The 25,889-nt window shown below is 42.1% G+C and overlaps 2 protein-coding genes across 4 annotated transcripts in view; one reads left to right on the forward strand and one right to left on the reverse strand.

Annotated features, from left to right (window-relative positions):
• LOC143905737 (uncharacterized) overlaps positions 1–19,075 on the forward strand; it is a 72,823-nt gene extending 53,748 nt beyond the window's left edge. For 2 of the 3 annotated variants that reach the window (XM_077421311.1, XM_077421312.1), the window contains exon 2: positions 16,598–19,075. In XM_077421311.1, the coding sequence (XP_077277437.1) occupies positions 16,598–16,916 (319 nt within the window). In that variant the 3' untranslated portion in view covers positions 16,917–19,075. Of the gene's footprint in view, positions 1–13,173; positions 16,519–16,597 lie in introns of those variants that run through there. The other variant, XR_013259301.1, reaches the window with a different exon arrangement.
• Positions 10,761–12,475, reverse strand: LOC143905762 (uncharacterized). Its single transcript, XM_077421352.1, has 2 exons — positions 12,151–12,475; positions 10,761–11,992 (listed from the first exon to the last, which is right to left on the reverse strand). The coding sequence occupies exons 1-2, from the start codon at positions 12,266–12,268 to the stop codon at positions 10,944–10,946; spliced, it is 1,167 nt and encodes a 388-aa protein (XP_077277478.1). The 5' UTR covers positions 12,269–12,475; the 3' UTR covers positions 10,761–10,943.
• Positions 19,076–25,889: the final 6,814 nt, after the last annotated feature.

The following is a 25,889-nucleotide window of genomic DNA, read 5'->3' on the forward strand; positions in this document are numbered from 1 at the left end:
CACAAAATAATAAATAATAACATATAATATATTTAGTCAGATATAAGACACTTGCAACCGAATCTCCATCACAGTAGGTGTTGGCATAATTGGTCTGAGCATCTCGCACTCGGAATCAGACCACGCGGTAACGAGACATTATCGGCGACGGATCGACGCCGCGGCAACGAATTATCGCAAAGATGTTGTATAAATTACCGCACAAAAATCGGAGAGGCTGACACACAAATGCCGCATAAACGACGCAATAAGGGCACGCGAGAATACCGAATCTTCAATACTGTAGATTAACGCACGCGAGATCAGGTCAACGCAACAGATAAACGCAATCAAACACTCAAAAGCTTAACCTGAATAATTAGTTGAGTTCAGGTAACGCGGTACCTTACTTCGAACTCGCAACGACTTCGAACTCGACACCGAACTTACGCCACGAGGCCGACGAACCGACTCGCCGCACCTTCGGTTGCGCCTTCAACGCGCACCGGGCCACCTCGATTCCGCACGACGCAAAAATTATGGGCGATCTCGCCGTGTCGACCACGCTGGCCGGCGATTACCCCCGAACACGAAATAAGGACTCGTATCGCGGACGATCCTGCGACTTGCCACGCGAATCCCGAATTCTCTCGCAAGCACGGAGATTCCGCGGCCCCGCGCCGATCCCGTCGATCCCTCCGTCTCGCCAAACACAATATTCGCCGTCCTCGAGGGCCCGGATACGTTACTCAGATACGAGGGCAAGTGCCCTTTAAATTACATGACCACTCGCGGCTCGCCGTTTCACAATTGCGAACTTTAACACAACGAAACGCGACACAATTACGAATATTAACACCATGAAACGCGACACCATTCGACACGATTAATCCGACTCGCACAATTTAACGCCACGCGACTGCCGGCCGAGACGGTGCTCCCGGGGAGGGCACGGTTGGTCTCTACGCACAGGAGAACTCACTCTCGGCAAGGCCCTGGCACGATTTCTACACGAATCTATCTTAAATGCGAGCGCAAGGTAACGCACGCTTCATACCGCCGTCCACAGGTAATTCCTGCGGCGCTCAGGTAACCGATACGTGCCTGGGGCCAGTGCCTCGAGCAAACTTTCTTTTCTTAACGCGGGGACGCCAGAGTGGTGACCTTACAATGCGTCGTAGTATCTCCTTCGGTCCGGGCAGCTCGTAGTTCGGGCGATGCTCCCAGGTTCCTCGCCGGCACGTCAGTGCCGGAAACGATGGCTTGCCGGGATCGCGCCGGTTCCCCGCGCCTGCGCTGTAGCGTGCCGCTCGACCGGAGATTGCCGATCCTAGCGCTCCCGGCGCCTAGGCTGCCTGTGCGCCCCTCCTTCCGTGGGCGCCACTCCAACGCTAGGGCGCTTTCATCGGCGCCTCAGCTTCTCGCGCGCCTCCCCTTCCGGCGGCGCCGCTCCACCTGCCTCCGACTCGGCGCGAGCTTTTCGAATCAACCGGCTGTCCGGGCCGCGATGATCGAGCCGGCGTCCGGGTTCAGGCTGGCCGGGCCTCGGCCCCGTCTGCCGGCATCCCCTCGGGGTGACGGCCCCAAGGCTGTGCCTTTCCCTGGGCCGCTCCTCGGCACCCTGCTCTGACTGGCGTTTCGTTCGGGCGTGTCCCGGGGTGTTCTAGACTGCTATCCTGCCGCTGTTGCGACCGAGTACGGAGTAAATTCCGGCCGGCGACACTCATGCACTTGCGAGGAGGTCCGGGCGATCCGATTTCCGGCCACGTCCTCTGGCCGTCTCCTTAATCCTCTGCTCTTCCTCGTAGCGGCTCCCGGCCGTTACATGTTGACTCCAGCCACTACTGGCAATCCCTTAAAAACTTAACAGCTAATTAGACCAATTAAGAATACGCAACCGCCCTCCCCTTGCTTCAACGAGGAAGCATCCCCAAATTCCCCTCGGTCGAGCCCGTCCGGGAAGTAGACGCGACTTGTCACGTCACAACTCCCCCTCTCCAGACGAGCGCCGAGGGGAGAGCCCCGACCCGGACCTCGGATCACCACTCCGGCGTCAGTGTAATTCGGATAAATGTTTCGAAAGAGAGAGACCAAATAATATCACAACCCTGCATTGTACCACGCCACCGTACTCAACCCTCACATCCGAGTCATCCCGAGAAATCCGCCACAGACCAACCCTACTCCCAATCATACTCGGAGAAATTGCGGGGCATGCTCCCACCGACGGGCACAACCCGTACGCGAGCACGCGGTGACCAACCCTCACGCCTACTCATGAACTCAACGCGCAACGACCCACCCTCACGCCCAAGTACGAATGTCAACCACATATACGCACGGGAAAACTCAGGAAACACACAGAAACATATAATTAAACATTTATTTCGGGCCGTCGATCACAAGGAGACAGTCCACGTCGTACGTCGCCACGCAGGTCATCCCGGCCTAGGCAACCGGTATCTCTAATCATTTGGAGGGTGGTAGGGCTTAAGATCTTGTACGTGCACTTTACCCGCGGGTGTTCCGTCAGGCTGCGCCACTTCGTATATTGCCGGAGAAATCACTTGTTTGATTCGGAGCGGATCCTGAAATTTTGGTGCCAACTTTCCGGCCACCCCCTGCGCGGCGGAAGACAACACATGTTATCGTCGCAACACGAGATTACCAACACGAAATTATAATGCGCGGCTTGTTTTTGGTTCGCCTGATCGAGATTCTCGGCTACCCATTCCTGGATGGCATGCAACTTCTTCATTCGTTGCGACCACTCCTCGGGGTCCCGCGTCTCCACCTCGGGAGCTTCGTTTTCCCGATCGCGCAAAGAATGGGGTGGTGCCAATTCACGCCCAAAATTCAGAAAGGCGGGGGAGGTACCCAATGACGAGTGAAATGCGGTGTTGTGCGCGAATCGAAAATGCGACAAATGGAGGTCCCACTCCCTATGATTTTTTTCTATAAAGGCCACTATCATAGTCTTTAATACCCGATTGACCCTTTCTACCCGATTCGCCTGAGGATGGTACGAAGGCACTGTCGTGTGCGTTATACTATTTTCCTCCGCAAAACTCTTAATGACCCAATTAATAAATTCCGTACCTTTGTCCGTCAGCAGAATTTTGGGTGTACCCCACCGAGATACGATTAAATCCTCGAGAGCCTCCCAAATTTTTGGACCCGTGGCCGCCCGCAACGCTTTTATCTCCATCCATTTCGTAAAAAGATCTTGAATTACGAGCAAATACTGATGACCGGCCTTGCTACGCGGCAGCGGCCCCACGATATCTGCGGCGATCGCAGTCCACGGTCCCTCTATCACACAACGTCCCATCAAACCCGCCGGACCCGCCTGCTCTACTTTGGTTCTTTGTCAGGTATCACACGTCCGCAGGTATCTCGTTACGTCTTTAAACATGTTCAGCCAGTAATACGCGATAGCAAGGCGCTGATACGTCTTTTCAATACCTAAATGTCCAGCCTGAGGAGCGTCATGTGATTCTTTTAAAGCTTGTCCACGCTGTTTTCGCGGCAACACTAATTTCCATCGATTGAGGTCTTCTACGATGTCGGAAATGACCGGTCTCGGCCGCAAAAAATATAACTGACCGTCCACGATTCTCCAATGCGCGAATCTCTTAGGCGCGGTAGTTACTTCCTGAAACCGTTTCCTATACCAGAGGTCAGTGGTATCTACGCATTCCGGCACTTCCACAACGGCACTAACGAGTCCTTTCTCCCCTTTCTCGTTTATGCGTGACAACGCGTCGGGCACGTGATGGAGGGCCCCCTTCCTATATTCGACCGCGTAATCGTATTCTAAAAGCTCTAGAGCCCATCGAGCCAACCGACCTGTCGGATTTTTAAGGTTATGAAGCCATCTTAAACTACTATGGTCGGTGACCGCCGTAAACGTATATCCCTCCAAATACGGTCGAAATTTTTGGATGGCCCAACGACGGCCAAGCATTCTTGTTCTGTTACTGAATATCTCGTCTCGGTGTCGGATAACACGCGACTGGCATATGCGACCACGCGTTCCTCTCCCTCTAAACTTTGCGTCAATACGGCCCCTAAACCTACGGAACTCGCATCCGTTTGCACGACGAACGGTTCCTCGAAATTCAGGCACGTCAGAACGGGAGCGGACATTAAACTTTCGCGGATACTCTCGAAGACGCGATTCTGCTCATCCCCCCACTCCCAGGGCCTGCCTTTTTTCAAAAGGCGATTCAACGGCTCGCTAAGGGTGGCAAATTGCGGTATGAATCTGCGATACCAAGACGACATTCCTAAAAAGCGACGCAATTGTCGGAGGTTTCGGGCGTTATCGGGAAATGAACGTTTTTCTTCTCGTTAGCACACGTCCCATTAGCATACCTCGTGCGTTTTTGGGAAATAAACGATTTTTTCCTTTAGCACACGTCCTTTTAGCGCACTTCGTGCGCTATCAGGAAAGAAACGTGAATTTGCTATCGGGAAATAAACGTGTCATTTCTTTTTAGCACACGTCCCTGTAGTGCACCTCGAGCGTATCGGGAAATGAACGTTTTTCTTCTCGTTAGCACACGTCCCTTTAGCGCACCTCGTGCGCTATCGGAAAAGAAACGTACGTGCGCTATCGGGAAATAAATGTGTCATTTCTTTTTAGCACACGTCCCTGTAGCGCACCTCGTGCGTATCGGGAACAGAGATGCCAGGTTTGCGTTTCGGCTACCCTACCACGGCGCGTGGTGGGGATAGCGCCCACGATTCGGCCAGCTTCGGGCTGGTAGAAGAGCGCAGACATATGATCTCGTGCGGTCTCTTTCTTTCCCATGCTGTAGCTGGGGCATACGCGTTACCACGCGTTACCATGCGTTACCATGCATTCCTGGTTACCGGCCGATAGCTCATATGATAAATTCTATCTCGCTTGTCCCTTTCCGCACAGACGCGAGACACTAATATCGTGTCTCTTGATAATATATCTATTACTACGTTTACGCGAGCGTTACTTCTGTAATAACTTGTAATAATTCCTTCGCGTAAACGGAATTTTTTTTCACGTAAACAAGATTTTGTAGTAACTTACAATAATTTACTCCGCGTAAATGGGTAAATTATCATATATGATAATTAAAAATTCCGTTTACGCGAAGGAATTATTACAAGTTATTACAGAAGTAACGCTCGCGTAAACGTAGTATATATTTTATGTATATTTTAATGTAAAAGTTACTAAATAAATAAGTCTTTAATATACATCGCATTTTACATTACATCGCCATTTATTTTATACATAAAATATATAAATTAATTAGAGAAATAAAAAATAGAAAGAGCATAAATAATAAAAATCCACTCTACAATATATACACCTTTTTCTCAAAAAATCGTGTTATTAATTTAGAAAGATACCTTGTATGTTATATGCGGTTCTTACATTTTTAATTAAAAGATATTAATGTGCACCGTTAATTTCGTAATTTTTATTTGTGTAACATATGTTGAATTATATAGATCTTTTATTGAATATCTTTACACATTGCGCGCTGTGTAAAACATTTCTTTATTTAATATTACTTATAAAAATATATAGGTAAAATAAGTAAAGTCAAGTAAAAAATTTTAATTTTTTTATTAAATTTAGTTTTTTGTTAATAATAAAGTAATAAAAAATGGAAAATTTAGAAATATTTTTCTTAAAATTATTTTATACGATCCATTTATGCACCCTCGTTACTCTTGAGATGATTGCCTTGCGATCTTATCTATTGGTACGGTTCTGCGTGGGCGATTCGCATTTGTTTTTAAATCGGTCAGGACAGAAAATGCTCTTTTGGAATTTGCATTAGAGTTTGGAAGCGATTTTATTGCATTTACAAGTAATCTTAAATTGGGATATTTAGGATAATTAATGGATGGACGTTTCAAAATTTCTTTCCACATGTTGTCAGAACTGAATTTTTCAAGATTATCTTTTTCTTCTGTAGTAAAATCAGAATGCAACGTAAGCCATTCTTTCTTTAAACCGTCTTCATCAAATCCACCTAAAGTTTTCGCGATAAAAGAAATATCGTTAAATGATGTTTCTCTGTTAATATCAAATAAAGCTATATCTGCTTGAAAACTTTTAATTTATATAAAAATTTGTTATGAATAGGTAATCTCTTTCTAATTTCCTCGGCAGCAGTAATGTAAAACTGCAAACAATTTTGTCGAATAGTTGTTATAACATCTGCATGTCCTTCCTCCACTAACTTACAAAGATATTCCTCGCAATCTGATCCTAAAGTTATATTTTCAAGAGATTTTTGATTCTCCTTTTCACCAAATGAAATATTTTTAAGCAAATCTTTTAATAATTCTGGTTTTAAGAAATTTTCGGAGATTTGCTTAAGAAAGTTAACTGATTTAGACTGTAATAAATGAATCCTTGTGTCGTGAGCTTGAAAATAGACATTAAATGTATTAAAGAAATTTAAAACATGTTTTAAAAATAAGAAGTACGCTTTTATATCTACATTTCCCATCAAAGACAATAAGTATTCCCCAGACTTTGTTTTTTCGCTCACGACTATTTCATTAAGAAAATGTCTTATTGTATGACGATTCAAGAAGTCTATCAATACATGAATAACGCGAGAGCCATCGAGTTTCGCATAACTTCAAAATTTTGTGAGTTTTATCTTGAAAACATTCAGAAAAGTCATTAAAAATAGCTAAACGTTTCGGACTGTTGTTAATGTAAGTTGCAATTTTTCTTAAAAATTCTTCACAAAAATCGGGCATTTTAGCGCATGCAGCGTGTGCCGCCAATGCAGCAAAAGGATCAAGGACATGAAAATGTTAATAAAGTGTTCCATTTTAACTAAAGTTTCGTTTTAAAAGATAAATGTTTTCCTGTCATGACAGACGCATTGTCGCATGACAGAGCGATGATATTTAAAAATAAAATCTCAATTTTACACATTTCAGTTTCAAATGCCTTAAATAATTTGTCTGCACTACTATCTTTAGCATCAATATTAATTAACTTTATTAATTGCGAACGAATGTCTACAGTTTCGGAATCTACATAAACACGAACAAGAAACGTCATCCATTTTTTTTCGTTATATCAAATGTTTCATCGATAAAAATAGAAATATTCATATATTGCATGTTATTAATTACACGTTAAGTCTCTCAACTGGGCATGAAACTTCCATGATTTCTAGTATACATATATATCCACAGGTAGAGAGGGTTTGGATTCGTTAAATACTGTGGGAATGACGAACCACAGGGTCCTGATCTCTACCTGTGATACTTTCAGAACTTTGTATATCCATATTATTATTGTAAATATGTTCTATTTGTTCGCTATCTTTCTCTCTAAATTTCTTGGACTAAAATTTTACGAAATGCACTCGAAAAATAAAGAGATATTTAAGTCACTCAAAGTAGTGTCATGGTCGAGAATGCATTTAGTCAATTCAAGTGAACTGAATAACAACGTACTCAAGATATCTTTACATATGCAGATACATCCAAAATCCGATAAAGCAAATTCTCTGTGGTGCATATTAAGACATTAGATCCGACGGTACTCCTTTAAAAAATAAATAAAATAAAATAAAAAGATAATAAAATTGAAAATCAAACGAACTTACCTGTAAGTGACGTTCGATTGTAATTATATGAGAGTCTCGTTCGAAGGGATTACACATAGGTAGTACCGCTACTTCCGCTAGGCTGAGTCACAAGGTTTAGAGAGTATAGAGTAAAGCTTTCTATGGTACGCGCCTGCGCACCTTGACGGCCGTTACATCTTCATAATTTTCAGAGCTATATAGACACTTGTCGACAAGAAAGGGGAAAAATTCGTGATTGGGAGGGTTTTTAAGGGTGGGTTGTAATCCCTTCGAACGAGACTCTCATATAATTACAATCGAACGTCACTTACAGGTAAGTTCGTTTGATTTTCAATTATATTTCAAGTCTCGTTCTCCGGGATTACACATAGGTAGATGTTTAGAGTTACAAATTTAACTTTGAAGAATTTTTCTACTTTCTTTTCTTTTTTTTTTTTTTTTTTTTAGTAAAAGGAGAATTAAAAAAAAAAATAAACAATATGACAAAGAAAAATACACACATATATATACGTATATGTGTTTTAACGATCTCCTAAAACTGTTGAAGCAAACGCACCTCGATCAGAAGAAATCGGTCTTTTGTAGAATCTGGCGAAGACCTCTGATTGTCCTGACCAACTGGCTGTTTTACGTATTATATTTATATCTATTCCTTTTCGATCAGCTGCCGAAGTCGCAGCGTGTCGTGTACTGTGAGCTGTGAATCGTGTGTCAATTCCAGCTTGTCTAAGGCACTCTTTTATCCATCTACTGACGGATTGTGAGTTTGCCGCCTGATGAGGTTTATTTATAGTAATAAATAAATTTTTCTCATTTTTCCTCAAGTCTTTGGTTGCTGCCAAGTAACGAATAATAGCTCTTGCCACACATGCCTTTGATCTCTCTTTGAAGAAAGGCAAAAAGAACTTTGGTTGATCCACTCCTACTTTCGAAGTTTTAATTGCCTCAGTTATTGTTATCTGGACTCCTTCTCGTGAGATAGAAATATTGTTGATTTTTATTAACGCCAAAGTCTGAACTCTATGTGCGGTTGCCAATGCCATTAGAATTACTAGTTTGTAAGTCAATTGTTTTAAATCCAGGGTCTCGAGAGGTTCTAACTCTTCTGCCCATCTCAAAACTACTTCAATATCCCAAATCGAGTCATATTTCGCTTTTGTAGGTCGTAATTTGAATACACCTTTGAAGAAACGAGTCATTATTGGATTGTTCGAGGAATCATCGAGACTGATGAGTGATATTGCTGATCTCTCGGTGTTGAGAGTACCGTAAGAGGCTCCATTGTCAAAACGTTGAGATAAATACTGTAACACAGCTTCAATACCCGCCTGGAAAGGATCCAATCTGAATTTTTTGCAAAAATTCCACCAGTTTTTTAAACCAGAATTATATTGACGTAATGTTGAGTCTGTTAAGGATGAAATCAAAATGTTGATGGCATTTTCAGACAGGTTCTTCTTTCTGTATGCTATCCGCATAATTTTCCTGCAACCAGGGAAAGATGACTTGCCAAGGGGTGTTTCAAGGACCTGCAGGGAGATAATAAGAGATCAGGTGATGGTGAAAAAATTTCTGGTTTATCCATAAGCATAGACATAAATACAGGATACCAAGGCTGGGAAGGCCAATTTGGTACAATTAAAATACCACACGCCTTATCATTTCTTATTTTCTGTAATACTTTTAGTATTACGGAAAAGGGCGGAAAGGCATAAAATTCCAAATTTTTCCAATCCAGTGTAAACGCATCAATGGTCCATGCCTCTGGATCTCTTTTCCAAGAACAGAATTTATTTATCTTGGTGTTACTTCTTGAGGCAAATAAATCAATCTCTGGGTAACCCCATCTGTTCACGATTTTTTTGAATGCGAAATTTGCCAATTCCCATTCTGTATCAATGTTTGTTTTTCTCGATTCCCTATCAGCGTCTGTATTCTCTTGTGAAGGTATATAAGAGGCGACTATCCAGATTTCCCTTTCTTCACACCACTGCCAAATATTTCTAGCTAAACGATTTAATGTAGGATACTGAATGCTCCCCATTCGATTTATATAAGCTAAAGCAGTTGTATTGTCCACTCTGAGCAAGATCTCACATTTACGACAATTTGAAGCAAAACATTTTAAAGCATAGAAAGCTGCAATTAACTCCAGGTGGTTGATATGTAGCTTTCGTTCTGACGCTGTCCAAAAACCATTAGTATGAGAATAGTTACAACTAGCTCCCCAGCCTGTAAGAGAGGCGTCTGAAAAAATTTCCTTTTCGAATTTAAGATGCCTTATCGGTTGTTTTGCAATAGGGATATTCTTCTTCCACCATTTCAAGTCTAAATGTGAGCTATTTGATATCGACATGGTTTTTTCAAAATCTTGATCTTGCACAATTAAAGCCATAAATTTTTCTCTTTCTAATACCTTAGTATAGAGTAAACCATAAGGAACCGCTGGGCAAGCAGCTATCAATAGTCCTATTAAACTCGCAAAATCGCGTATTTTACAAGACTTCTTATGTAAGAAAATTTCTATTAGACTTACTAATTTTTTCCTTTTTTCTTGGGTTAGCTCTAAGGTCATTTGACTCGAATTAATAATAAATCCTAAAAATTTACATTGTGTCGCCGGAATATTCATACTCTTTTCTTTATTGATCAAAAAACCTAAAGATTCGAGCGCTCTTTTAGTGATTGTTACGTTTTTCATGCAAGATTCGTAAGTTGATCCTATACAAAAAATATCGTCTAGATACCTTGTTGAAATTAAACCCTGTTCTCTTAATATATTATCCACGGGTTTCATTACTTTGGTAAAAACAAATGGACTGGTACATAAACCAAAAGGGAGGCATGTGAATTCGTAAAGCGTACCTTTGAAAATAAAGCGTAAAAATTTTCTGCTATTTTTATCCATATTTACTAAAAAATAAGCCTCTCTCAGATCTAATGTACACATAAATGAATTTTTTGAGATAAGCTTTGTTGCTGTTCTTAAGTCTTCAAGTTTAAAATGAGACGTTTTAATAAATTTGTTTAAATCTTTTAAGTTTAAAATAAAACGTTTTGAACCATTGGGTTTTGGAACTAAAAAATATGGCAAAATAAATTGACCTTGAATTGGTTTACATTCTTTTATAGCCCCACTAGTTTTTAATTTAAAAATTGCCTCCTCTAAGTCTTTTTCTTCCTCTTTAGAAAAATTATTACCAGTAAAAACTCTATTTTGATAAACAGGATGATTAAAGATTATTTTATATCCTTTAATACACTCAAGAACAAATTTGTCGCGTGTAATCGCCGCCCAGGCTTGGTAAAAAATTTTTAAACGTCCAGCAGTATATCTTACGTCTTCAACTATTGTTGTTTTTCTTGCTGGGTGGGTTGAGTCTTGGCTTGAGGAGTCTGTTTTGGTTTGTTGTACTGTTGGTTCTTCGAGAACTTCGAGGACGTCTGTGACGTCCTGTAGCCCTGGTTCGACGTTCCCGGTCTCGAGTAAGGGCTTCTCCAGTTTAAATTACGTCCTGTGTACTTGGAATTAGGTTTTTTGGAGACAGTTGAAGATACAGGGGCCTTCTGGACTTTAATTTCTTTTCCAAGTTTTTCCATAGATTTTGCAGACTTAATTACTTCTCCTAGTTTATCTCCGTAGAGAAATTCACCCGGGGTGGTTTTTTGAAGCAAATCCTTGACTTGTTTAGTCAACGCGGGAGCAATAAAAGCTTTCCTGGCTGATGAAATTTGGAAATGAAGTTGAGTTAACAACTTCCCAGTGTCAGCTAGTCGCTCCAATAACTTCATCCTATCAATAGGCTCCTCCTCATCCTTCAGAATCATCGTAATTGCTTCTCCTAAGGCTGCGAGTGCTGTCCCAGCAAAATTTTGTTCCTGAATAAACAGATTATCTCGTTTAGTGCCAGCTTCGTTCAACGTAGCTGCGACTACATCGTTTAAGGCAGGAGCTTCCAAGGAAAGATTTCCTTTTCTGGAATATTTGGCCAAAACCTCCGTTTTTGTTTCTTTGGTCAAACCTTCTTTCACCCATTTTGACCATCTGGACACCAAATCTGGATGAAGATCAATGTCTTTCTGTTTTCCACTTTCTGGGTCTTCCCCAAGAACTTTTTTAGTCTCTTCATCCAACTGTTTCGTCTCAACGACCGTGTTGTTAACCTCATCTGACGTCTTACCCGAAAGTGTCGAAATTACTTCCATAACCTCACTTTCAGTGTCTGGGACCTGAGCCGTTGATTTGGACTGATCACACGGTACTTGTCCATTAGCATCGTCGTCCTTAGACGAAAACATGCTTTTTAAATCGTCATTGGATGCGTCATGTACAGAGAGGTTATCGACCTGTCTGTTATTTGGACGATTTTCATTATTCGACTTGAGGGCTGAATCGTCTGAAAACAGACATAGATTCAAGTAAAGCACTGGTTGTTATTGCCTCCTTCGTGCAAAAGTCACCAGCCATAAAGCGCAAACGTGTCTCATTCATTACGAGAACACGAAGCCAATACCTCAAGGAAAAATAATATCAAAGAAAAAGAAACAGATTTACCTGAATCGGACACGTCGACGGACTGTTTTCGTTTGATTTTCTTTTCTAACCTCCTCAATTTTTTGAGGATTTTCTCGTCTGACTCCTTGTCTCTACTTCTCTTCTTTCCTTTCCCCATCTTTTAGAGAAATTGGAAACACTTTTCCAAGGAAAATTGTTGACAAGGGCGAAAAACTCTCTTTCGATGTGTCTCTGTCGAGCACAAGAAACGTTATGAAGATGTAACGGCCGTCAAGGTGCGCAGGCGCGTACCATAGAAAGCTTTACTCTATACTCTCTAAACCTTGTGACTCAGCCTAGCGGAAGTAGCGGTACTACCTATGTGTAATCCCGGAGAACGAGACTTGAAATATAATATACAGTTAACTTTAAAATTGCTTTACTATGTAGTATATAACAAATGTAAAAAAATTCTAAATGTGTATTTTAAGAACAAAGAAAACATATTATTTTATAATTGCAATGTGTTATTGCAAAAAATTGTATATATTACAATATAATTATTTATTAGTATATTTTACAAAATTAAATTTATTATAATATGTTAAAAATGGTCATTGACAAGCAGCAAAACAAATTCTTATATGGCGAGGTATTCAACATACATAATAATTAATGAACGTGCGTATTTCGTGGAAAATGTTATTTCTCTATAAAAATAAATAAATGTAATATTAAAAAGCGTTTGTAAATTTAAGTTTTGTTGCTTAAAACGTTTTTTTTAATTACCCTGCATTATTTTGCCCATAAAATTGTGGGCAAAATAATGCAAAGCATGTTTTAAAGAGGACATTTTTTAAAATAAAATATTTCTCTTAACAAAATGGAAAAACATTCCCTATTTTAAATGCCCACTGTGTAAAAAAATGTGAATTAAAATACATTATTATTTCTTATCATATCATTTTTTATCCATGGTATAAATTAAGCGTTATTTATGTTGTTTTTATAACATTATTTATGTTTATATGTATAACATATTTATTTTACTCATTTCAAAATGGCTCTACAGTTGCCGCAATAACTTAATTAAAATATTTTTATCATAAATATGTGCTATTTTAAATATTATATTAAGTAAGACATATACATGTGCACTTTTTTCTGATTTTTCACTAGAAATACCAATAGTTATTTTCGACCGTTTCGATTTTTTTAATTTGTAATGTTTTTCATCGTAAAAGTATAATTTTGAAATTGTCTGAGTTTTTACTAATTACTTTCTTTATTCTAATGATAAATTTATTCTATTTATTCAACCTTTAATATGACCAAAATACAGTAGTCTCTCTAATTTTGACCGGATGGGGCGATAAGAGCGGAATGCCAAAATTATGGAATACCCTCACCACAGCATGGACTGCCAATCATCGCTACATAGCGAATTAAGTCCCACCCATTGTGATATAGAAGGAGCACGATATTAGTGTTTGTAAAAGTATATGTAAAGGAATGCAAAGATTACAGGAGGCCAAATTTAACGAGACTCTACTGTGATTTAAAAAATCGAAACGGTTAAAAATTATTTGGTATTTCTAGTATAAAGGCCACTTTATACGCGCGCGCGCGTGTGTGTGTGTGTGTGTGTGTGCAGTATATTCATAAATAAACTTTGAATTTTTTGAATGTTTTTTTATATACACAATTTTGTTCCAAATTCTGTCGTGAATTATAAATCGTATAAAGTGACCTTAAAACTAATTAATACTCTGTCTTACTGTTCTTTTTCTATTCTGTCTTTAATTTTTTTTTATATTTTATATCTATCCTTTTTTATATCTATTTTATATCTATCCTTTCTACACCTATCCTCTATTCTATACATTCTTTGGAAATGTAAAAAATTGTTTCCTTTAATATTAAAGGAAATAATTTTTTACATTTCCTCTTGACGGAAGAGACCACCACCTTCTCGCGGTTTCCGTTGAGCAACAATATGTACGTTATTTATTTACAAGGAAGATATACAATAGGAATATCATATGTTTGCACAAATAATATTTTTCTTCTGTTATTTTACTATATATGTATTTACTATTAGCAAAATACAAATTATACTTTTAAAATAATTCCAAAACAAATAACATCTATTTAATTTATTTTTTGAGAAAAAGGCGTACATATTGGCCAAGAGTGGATTTCTATCATTTATGCTCTTTCTATTTTTTATTTCTGTAATTTATATATTTTATGTATAAAATAAATGGCGATGTAATGTAAAATGCGATGTATATTAAAGACTTATTTAATTAGTAACTTTTTTACATTATAAAATAAAGATTTAGATATATTATCAAGAAATTACACGATATTAGTGTCTCGCGTCTGTGCGGAAAGGGACACGCGAGATAGAATTTATCATATGAGCTATCGGCCGGTAACCAGGAATGCATGGTAACGCGTGGTAACGCGTGGTAACGCGTATGCCTCCAGCTACAGCATGGGAAAGAAAGAGACCGCACATCATATGTCTGCGCTCTTCTACCAGCCCGAAGCTGGCCGAATCATGGGCGCTATCCCCACCACGCGCCGTGGTAGGGTAGCCGAAACGCAAACCTGGCATCTCTGATCGGGAAATGAACGTTTTTCTTCTCGTTAGCACACGTCCCTTTAGCGCACCTCGTGCGCTATCGGAAAAGAAACGTGCGTGCGCTATCGGGAAATAAATGTGTCATTTTTCTTTAGCACACGTCCCTGTAGCGCACCTCGTGCGCTATTGGGAAAGAAACGCGTCTTTTCTCTTTACCACACGTACCATTAGCGCACCTCGTGCGCTATCGGGAAAGAAACGTGCGTGCGCTATCGGGAAAGAAACGCGTCCTTTCTCTTTAACACACATCCATGTTGCGCACCTCGTGCGCTATTGGGAAAGAAACGCGTTTTTTCTCTTTAGCACACGTTCTTGTAGTGCACCTCGTGTGCTATCGGGAAATAAACTTTTTTTCTCGTTAGCACACGTCCTTTTAGCGCTCCTCGTGCGCTATCAGGAAAAAAACGTGCGTGCGTTGTTGGGATAATGCTTCCAACATTTCGTGCGCTATCGGTACTATGTTTCATGTTCTTGTGTGCTATCGGGCAAATGTGCATATTAGTTGGTACGCTATCGGGATAGTGCGCCTTTTATTCGGTGAGCTATCGGGACGTGTGCTAAAGGGATGTGGCTATCAGGAATTATTTTAAATTTGACGTGTGCTATCGGGCTGTGCGCTATCGCACCGTGCGCTAACGGGACCCTCCCGGTGCGTATGTTGCGTACGTAGGTGGGTGGAAAAATTGGTAACGAAAAATTATACACTTTATGGCAATCCCCGGGAAATTCTACCCCTACTTCATATAATTTTTTAAGATTTGGTTAATTAATTTCCGAAAAATTAGAAAAATTTTGTAACCAGCTTCCAAAAGGATCGGTAACAAAAAATTATACACTTAATGCAATTCCAGGAAAATTCTACCCCTACTTCATATACAATTCTTTGCGATTCGGTCAATTAATTCCTGAAAAATTGGAAAAATCAGAAAAACCGGTTTTCAGATGATCGGTAACGAAAAATTATACAGTTTATAGCACTCCCCGGAAAATTTTACCCCTGTTTCATATATAATTCTTTTAAATTCGGTTAATTATTTCCCGAAAAATTAGAAAATTTAGAAAAATCGGTAGCAAAAAATTGGCCGCGACATTTTCATCCCCGGGAAATTCTACCCTTATTTTATATACTTTTAGTAAAAATTTGGTCCACTAATGAGTAGTTCGCGTACATACAGACAGACAGACAGACGATGCGACTTATACATATAGAATATACTTTTGGTAAAAATTTGGTCCACTAACGAATGAGTAGTTCGCGTACATACAGACAGACAGACAGACGACGCGACTTATATATATAGATTTGACGGTGAAAGTGAACAAATACAATCCTATGCGCACGGGATGTTACATCAAAATTGACCGCAAGAAATTAAATTAAAGAAAGCGGTGATCAACGTGCAATCGATGGACAATGCGTGCTTTGCGTGGTCGGTGGTGGCTGCTCTGCATCCAGCCGAAAAACATTCAGAACGGGAATCCTCGTACCCTCATTATACAACAGTATTAAATTTACGAGACATTGAGTTTCCAATGACGTTGAATCAAGTTAAAAAATTCGAACGACTCAACGACGTGTCGATTAACGTATATACTGTCGAGGGGGAGAAGACGCCAAACGTTCTCCCGATACGGCTCATTGACCCGAAGATGGACAAACACGTAAACTGCTGTACGTGCAGGACCCGCGAGACGACAACGTGGGTCATTTCGCATGGATAAAAAATTTATCGCGTCTCGTTGAGCAGGCACGATGGTCGGAAATATTTTTGCGATTGGTGAGTACTTATACTCCTCTTTTAATAAAATATTTTTTAATTTTAAAGGTTAAAAAAATATGTGTTTTTCTTTTTGCAGTTGTTTACATTATTTTAGTTCGAGCGAGAAATTGGAAGCCCACGGAGTAGACTGCCAAAAGATAAAGAAGTGTGCAATCCGACTACCGAGCGAGAACGACAAGTGGCTGAGTTTCAAGAACCACAGCAAGAAAGCGGATCCGACAACGCCCACGTTCAGGTTTCAACATCATCGGGTATGTAGTGTAGGTTACTACGTGCGGTGCTCGTACGAGGACTCGTTATCAGTGTATCGATTTCGTCGCGATAATGACTGCGTCGCGTGGTTCACCGAGAAACTGAAAAGATTGGCACATCGCGTAAAGGCTATATTATCCTAGAATGTTTGCATGGTAGATCTAACGCGAGACGAGTAGGAGATATTTCACAGCGCGGCGCAATGTCACATTTGCGAAAAACCGTTCGCGCCAGACGACGTGCGAGCACGCGATCATTGCCATTTGACCGGTCGATATAAAGGTCTCGCACATTCGAACTGCAAACTGAATTATAAAGATTCTCACTTCATCCCCATAATTTTCCACAATTTATCGGGCTACGACGCGCATTTTATTATCACAGAGATAGCTGCCACGTTCAAAGGCTCGATCGATGTACCACCGATAACAAAAGAAAAGTACATCTCATTCACGAAGCACGTGAAAGATACAGCCGAAAGATCAGATTGGCGAAAGGACATAAAATTAAGATTCATCGATTCGTACAAATTTCTTAGCACAAGTCTCGCAAAATTGGCATCCTTCCTCGATAAAGATAAGTTAAAAATTATACGTTCAAAATTTTCCGCGTTATCCGACCAAGATTTCGAATTATTAACGCGAAAAGGTGACTTTCCATACGAATACGTGGATTGCGTCGAAAAGTTAGAGGACTCGTGTTTACCGCCGCGCGAATCGTTTTGTAAAACTGTAGTTTCTTGACCGGTGACACCGTATCCGAGAGCAATTACTCGCACGCCGCGAACGTTTGGCAGCGATTCTCCGTTCAAACCTTGGGCGAATACAGCGATCTATACCTCAAAACCGATGTCTTGCTGTTGGCCGACGTGTTTGAAAATTTCCGCGACAGTTGTATCGCGAGTTATGGACTCAATCCCGCGTACTACTACACTTTGCCAGGTTTCACATGGGACGCCATGTTGAAACATACTCGCGTAAATTTCGAACTGCTTGCGACCGCGCGCTTCGGCGGCGAGTTTGGGAATGATCCGACAAGCGTGCTCGCCGGAGAAGAGACCGACCGAGGGGACGAATGCGACGGATGATAACGCGAAACATCCCAACCGTGACAAGGTACAGAAGCGTGGGCGAGAAAGTAGAGAATATCTTGTAGCGGGGGCACGAAGAAACTACTCCCGCAGCCGGTACACGCGCCCATCAAGCGGGCGCATGGAAAAGTCAAAGTTTCCGGGAAATCTATCTTCTCCAGGGAGAATGGGATTTAACCGTCTCCCGAGGACCTGGGATATCCTCCCAGAGGGTCGGCGTCAAGGCCCGGTGAAATCCCCGAGAAACACAAGTTCTCCTGGAATTAAAGGGTCCAACCGTCTCCCCAGGACCTGGGACACCCACCCAGGGGAATGGCGTCAAAGTCAGACGAGTTCCCCGAGAATCACATCTTCTCCGGGAACAAACGACGGAATCCGTCACGAGAGGACCTGGGACGCCCGCTTAGGAGGTCGGCGTCAACGGCCGACGACACCGACGTCACCCGGACGTCATCTACAAGAAGAACACCCGAATTCACCACCAAGGGCATCTCCGAGGAGGTGGGCAAGGGTCGGCGTCGTCCGCGTCGAGAAATTTCCGGGAGCGGAAACCTGGTGCAGCGGTGCCAAGGAAGGAAGGTTCTCGCACTGCGTTGCGCGTGGAATTTTCCATGGGAACCTTCTAGAACGGGCATAAACGAGAGATGCGCAAAAAGGCACGCGAGAAGGTAATGAAAATCATCTTGTTTTTGCGTGAGCTCGCCAGATGTGCCGGTCGCGAACAATGGGCAAAAGTGAAAGTTCGGAGAGTGGGAACGATCCGACATAGGTGGGGAGCCCAAGCGAGAGCGACCGCTCGAGGCAGTCATCGGGTATAGCCGTGGCGAACACAGGTATCACACTCTGTACGATCGGCTTACGCGTTATACTTCACAACCGAGAACTCCCGCGTACTATCGCGTAAAATTACTTGTCTTAACAATAGCGAGGGGCCACTAGTTGCCAAATACAATCGAGTGTTAGCACCAATACGTAAAGTTGAAATTCGGCTACATTGTTAATTAACGGAAGTGCATATCGAGTATATAACAACCACGGGCATTGCGTCACGCGGATACGAAATATTGTATGGACATTATTAATAAGTGTATACTACAACCGAATACTCTTGCGTTAATTAAGCGCACGAACATTATATAATAGAGTGATGATCATAGCCGAGTGCGTGATCATAGTTAACAATCGTGGGACATATAGTCCTCCAATCGGAATAATTATCTGGAATAAAAGCATCGTAACGACTAAACAAATAAGCCAAAATACGCAATTCGAACCATTGTGCAACTTTATTAAATAAAGCGACATCCACACCGAGGCGAGAAACTCGCGTTGTGAGACACCTTCATGATATTGTGAAACGGCCTGTAATGTTGAAATGATGATCTGGAATTAAAGATTAATTAATTCTGAAACAAATTTTCCTGATTAATTATAAAAAATTATTAAATACTTACCTTCTACTTACCTTGTCCTTCGGCGATGATCCAACGTTGTCCAGCGGCAATCCGGTATGCGATGTAAAGCGAGGATCCGGGGAAGCAGAGCAGCAACAGCAGCGATTTATCCGAGGCAGGAACCTAAAAGAAAAGGAGCGTATTAGTATATAATTAAACATAATTATTGGGACTTACCCTTATCTGGTATGCGAGGTAAAGCGAGGATCCAGAGACGGGTAACAGCAACGGCGAACCATTTCGGGCGTCCATCTGCAACAAACATAAAATATTTATCATATGATTATTTTATCATTATTTTCCTCTATCTGGTATGCGATGTAAAGCGAGTATCCAGGGATGAGAAGCAGCAACGGTGATCCATCAGGGACATCCTTCTGAAACAAAATTCTAACAATTAGGATATAATTAATTTATCCTTACTTACCTTTATCTGGTATGCGATGTAAAGCGAAGATCCAGGGACGAGAAGCAGCAACGGTGATCCATCAGGGACATCCTTCTGAAACAAAGAAATCCCATTAGCGTCTTGCAAATAATCGTGGCGTTGATGCGAACTTACTTTCTCGGTAGTCTAAGGTTAAACCGAGTGGCGACCGTTTGATAGGAATGTTATCCGCCGGAATCGGACTCAACTCGTGCCGTCCGGTCACATGCTCACCGATATTGACATGGTCATGTTCATCGAACGCGGTATACGCGGTGGTCTGAATCAATTTTCAGATACGCGCGGGCCAACAATAAGTACATGCAGTCGTAAGATCCATCGGAACCGTCGTCGTACTTGATGTACTTTGATGTAAACAACTTGTACGCGCGATCGCTTTGGATTTACCCACGGGTTACATTCTCGAAGTCGATCTAGAGTTTCCGCACAATAAACACGACGCGCACGCTGACTTACCGTTCTGTCCGACGTGCAATAAACCGCCCGGCAAACGGCAGGACGAACTCCTCGCCACGCTGTACGATAAGAAACGTTACGTCATCCATTATTGCAACCTACAGCAGTGCATGCACCACGGTCTTCGCGTTACAAAAATACATCGCGTATTGCAATTTGCTCAATCTGCGTTGCTCCGCACTTACATCGTACTCAATACAAAATTTAGAACACTGGCCAAAAATGAGTTCGAGAAAAATTTATATAATTTGATGAATAACGCGGTTTTCGGGAAAACGATGGAAAATGTTCGCAATTACGTCGACGTAAAATACTGACAAAGTGGGACGGACAATACGGCGCGGAGGCAATGATTGCGCGACCAAATTTTCACAGCAGGAGCGTGTTTTCGGAAAATCTGATATCTGTTGAACTGCGAAAACTCGAGTTTAAATTCGACAAACCTATTTACGTCGGCATGAGCTGTGACGTTGCGGCCCGCCGCTTCGTGGCAGCGCTCCGCCGCCGTCACAAGGCGCGGAAATTTGCGCCCAGGGACGAGCCAGAGAGGCGACGACGAGATCTCCAGAGACCAAAAAGTCGATATCGTTTCCGCGTTTTGACTATTCTTTTATTTTCATGTAAAATTATAATGCGCGCGGCGCCTCATCCACACCACGGCAAATCTTCGAGAGAGTACCGATAACGAGAGGGGTCCGGGAAGACCAAGGACCGAGGAGGGGTGGCGAGAGCGGAAACTACAGGGATCACGGGCGGCGAGAGCAACGCGGCAGGCGAATGAGGCAGCGATGGACAAGGCCGCCGATAGCGGGGCCCCAGGTACCGGGGAAAACCCGGCCTCAGCAATCTGCCTCCACGAAATACCGGCCCGCGGGATGACTGATCACCGCCCCGAGGGCAACCGGAGGCACACCGGCCAGAACAAAGTCCAGTCCGCTGCCCAGGGACAAATGGAAGAAGTCGCTACGCCACCGAGGGACCGTTGCGCGCCCCCGAAGGATCCACCTTACGACGATCCTGCGTTAGAATATCGCGCGAGCTTGCAAGCTCGCTCTCGATTGGTTGGCACGCCCCTACGGAAGGGGGTGCCGCATCGATTCCGTTATTGAGCGAATCTAGCGAGACACTCTCTGGTCGTCCGTCGGCAAGTCCGAACATTCTTCTTAAACTACGCGATAGCCGCCCCGAGTCGGGAAAATCTGTTACGTTGCGACGATCCTCCGTACGAGGTGACGGCAGGAGCCCTACGAGGAGACATCACATCGGTGAGGTTGCCCGCAGTAATTAATATCGAGATGTAAAGCCACGACGCCGCCCTCCGGTGCACGCTCTCGTCCGGAAAACGTTGTAACATTGCGACGCGTACAGTCCCTTGAGGCCGCGTATCGAATGGCGATCGACAGCGAGAGCGAAGGGCCTCGGGATGGTATCGTGGCCGCGGAATTGAGATAAAGACGCGATTGCGAGCCTCTGGAGATCGCGATAGATTCGTGGCGAAGTCCGTCACTGCGAGTCCGTTTCGTTATTTGCGTGAGTTACTCCGTTCTCGCAATAGGCTCCGTGCCGTCGGGATTGCGTGTGATTATTACTCGCGGTCATTCCACTTAGCATTCCTGGCGTTCGTTTCGGATTTCCGCGCTATTTCAAGTATCTTGGTGTATTATTCTGCGCAGTACGCAAATCACCAAAGACCGAGTGGTGTATTTCCCCGAACGACTTGCGTTAGGCTTAAGATAATTGGCGACAGAATTCTCGCGCGACTCCCGGCGTTGAGTTCACGCATTCCGAGCGTGAGGTATCGTCCTCTCGCGATCTGTCCTGTGAGATCTTTTTTTTTCCGTGATTATTTCGTGTTTACCGTCAATGTTCTATATTACTTGTAGGTTTCGCCATACTGTATCTCTCGGAGATAATCGCAGCGCCTTATGCGCGTTATTATACGATAACACAGTACTTCGTTTATTCTGGTGTCCGCGCTATTATTATTCCTCTTTGTTTCATTTTTGACGCTCGCGCGACTGATTATATGATTTGCCTGACCGACCGAAGCCGAATCGGTCTTTATTGTTTCACGCGCAAATTCCTACCGAATAAATGTTATTCTGATTTATTAATTGCTTGAGTTCGGAACCTTATTTATGGCGTGTCACCCCGCCGAATATCGCGCCGCCCTTCATCACCCCCGCCCCAGCCCTTAGGTCGAGCTAGCCGATTCCTCGCACATCCGCACGGCTCGCTTTGCGTTTCGTGTTGGCTTTCTTTCGCGATTTCGCGGACGCGCGTTGACGCGTCTGGCGCCCAACGGTAAATTCGTTTCGCGAAGTGTCGGAGGTGCGAGGGAATCGTCGGAGAGGCCCGTCATCCCGCTCTCCTTACTCCTTTTGATCCGGCACACGTCCCGGAGCGGTCCGGGAGTGGAAAAGTCGTGACAGTGCAATCTCGACGTATCGAAAATATGTTTGTATGAATTTTACCACGAGTACATGTCTCCCCTGTATGGCGACATGTGTAGAATTATGTCACCGACACGGACAGTCTGATTTATTATATCGAGTGCGAAGATGTGTACGAGAACGTGAAACGCGATATCGCTAGATTCGACACGAGCGATTACGCGATCGACAACGCGGTACATCGCTCAAGAACAAGAAGGTGCCGGGCTTGATGAAGGACGAGAATAACGGTGCGATCATGACCGAATTTGTTGGATTCAGAGCGAAGATGTATGCGTTGAGGGTGGATGGTCAGAAAAACTGTAAAAAAGCGAAAGGTGTCAAGAGCGTCGTAGCGCGTACTATAACGTTCGACGATTACACGAGGTGTCTGCGAGACGAATCAAGAGACACGGTATAGTGTCTCGCGCCAAGTACACGCGGAGCGAGACCGACCGTGACTCTTTTACGCGACGCGACGGGTTGCGAGTACCCAAGATGTTGAGATCTCGATAACGAGTGAACGGATCAAGTTCTAAGTAGGCTTGATCGATAACATGGGGTCCAATTAGGGGGGGGTTTCTCTTATAACATTCCGCTACGTGCCCTACGAGCGGAGATAATGCGACGTAAAGTCCAAATGTGAAATTTTTTATTAGGGTACTTTCTCCTCCTCCTCCTCCTCCTCCTCCTCCTGCTCCTCCTAACGCCGATGTCTTATATGATGACGTCATAATCAGAAACGTTACTTTCACTTTTTCGACACTGGCGGCTAGCGGCGTCAGTATCGCAGTGCAGTGCAGTGCAAACAGTGCGTTCGTTTAGCGCGCTGTCAGTCAGTTCATCATCAGTTAACCTATCTCGATCGATCGAGAGACACGGTAATACGCGCGAAGCGAGACCGACTGTGTGACTCTTTATTATATTTATTACGCGACGCGACGATTATTAATTTAACAAGGTAATTGTTTTATGTAATTATCCTATAATTATCTAAGTATCTTATTCTATATATTACTGTTATACTTATTTTATTTACTGTTTATACTACGTTTACGTGAGTGTTTATACATACAGGTTAATTAACCTATTATATTATTTTTTATATTGACGGCAGGGAGCTGATACTGAGATCAAAGAGCCTGTTCACACGAGGCGTTTCTGCCGCGCGATTGCGGCCGCGCGTTAACGTTTGCACGAGCCGCACGCTGTCACGAGGTAAGGTGCGACAACGCGCGCATATACGCGCGTACGCGAAACGGCAGTAACACTGTAATCGTGCCGGCGATATATTGAATTGAATTGCTTCATGCTTATCTGGAGATTTCGTATCTCTACATCGTGTTACCACCGCTGCCGGATAAGAAGGTTCTCGACGCTTGGCAGAAAGTATGACGACTGACACGTTCGATTCCGACTTCGTTGATTGTAGAAGAGCTGGACTCGAGGTACACGTTTCCGATTTGCAATTTTAAAAGTATCATGCGATGAATGTTGTACCCAATTATAACCTCAAATGAAGTTGTGCACGTTGCTAGTAATGCTGTCTGTAAAAATTTGCGTGAAAGATATATATATATCTTGATATATAATCATATTAACACATTATTTTATTTTTAGACGTAGCTATTGACGAAAGAGAATTAGATCGTGACTTAATTTTGGGAGATATAGGTCAAGGATTGCCATTTAAAGCTGGTACGTTTGATGGGACTGTCAGTATTTCTGCGCTTCAATGGTTGTGCTATGCAAGCAAAACTTTGCACAATCCTACAAAACGTTTATATCGTTTCTTCTCAACGTTGTATGCATGTATATATTGACAGCAGAGAGCTGATACCGAGGAGATCAAAAAACCTGTTCACAGGAGGTGCTTCTGCCGCGCGTACATAATAAAAAGGTAAAAAAAAAGGCGCCAAGTACACGTATAGTAGTGTATATGTTGTTACCTAAAAAAAAAAGAAAGTGGTAGTATTATACCTCGAAAAAACCTAAGTAACAAGTTTTAGATCTTTATATCTCGAAAAATCTCGAAAAAATCTAAGCAGTAGTATCTTTATTTCCGAAAAATTATAACCCAAGTGATACACGTCACAAAATTATGTCACCTTATCAAAAAGAAGAGTCGCGCTTCAAGTGATCTATTACAATTACAAAAAAGAAATGATATCTCTTTAAATTAGAGCGCCAATTACAGAAAGAACATGTATATTGCCTCAAAAAATAATTGTTGCACTACTTTGAAAAATCTTTACATTGTGTCAATTAGAAAAGAATGTATAATAACAATTTTTTAAGATTAAAAAATTTTATTTAAATTTAACAAGGGAATACAAGATATTTAAATACAAAGTTATTTACATGTGTATTTTTTAATGGCCACAAAGAATTACAGAGGTAACAGTACAAAATAAAAATATTTTATTAAAATACATAAATTTTTCTTGTAAAAAACTTGGCGCTGCTAGACCTCGAAATTTTAAATAAATAAATAAACTTATTCTATACTTAATTATAAGCCGCATTATCCGCCGTCCGCGTCGTCACGCACACCCATATCACTCACTCCCACATCCCGCTTTTTTAATTTCTTCCTTCCCCCCCCTTCCCCTTCTTTTGTTTTTTTTTTATTGTTCCCCCTTTTTTTTAAAAAGGTCTACCCCCCCCCAAAATTTTTTTTTCCCAAGAAAATTTATTTTTAAAAAAAAAATTTTTTTTTATTTTGTCTGTTCCCTCAAAATTCTTTGGGGGCCCTTTCCCCCCATAAAATCCTTTGTCTTAAACTTTGGGTTTTCCCCGGGGTTAAAAATAAATTTTTTTCTTAAAATTGTTTTATCCATTTTTCCCCTTTCCCCCCCTTTTCCCCCCCAGTTTTTCCCCCGTAGCCCCCCCTTTTTTTTGGGTTTTCCCCCTTTTTTTTTGTAATTGGCGCTCTTTTAAAGAGATATTTTTTTTTTTGTTTGTAATGCCCCCTTAAAAGCGGTTTTTTCTTTTTGTAAGGTGATTTTAATTTTGTGACTTTTCCCCCTTTTGGGTTTTTAAAATTTTTCGGAAAAAAGGTATCCTGCTTGTTTTTTGGGTTTTTTTAAAAATTAAGTCTAAAACTTTTACTTAGGTTTTTTTGGGTATAATACCCCCTTTTTTTTTTTTTTGGAAAAACCCCTTACTTTTCCTTCTGACTTGGCGTTTTTTTTTTCCCCCTTTTTTTTAAAGGTTTTTTTGGGGCGGTATCCCGG

This window comes from Temnothorax americanus, unplaced genomic scaffold, assembly GCF_048541705.1.
Source record: "Temnothorax americanus isolate GAGA-0224 unplaced genomic scaffold, ASM4854170v1 Scaffold66, whole genome shotgun sequence".
NCBI classification, from domain to species: Eukaryota; Metazoa; Arthropoda; class Insecta; order Hymenoptera; family Formicidae; genus Temnothorax; species Temnothorax americanus.

Excerpts from the sequence above, each read along its gene's own strand:
- LOC143905762 (XM_077421352.1), bottom strand. The coding sequence starts at position 12,268 with ATGGGGAAAGGAAAGAAGAGAAGTAGAGACAAGGAGTCAGACGAGAAA. Across the intron at positions 11,993-12,150 it reads CGTCGACGTGTCCGATTCAG|ACGATTCAGCCCTCAAGTCG; the intron begins GTAAATCTGTTT and ends GTCTGTTTTCAG.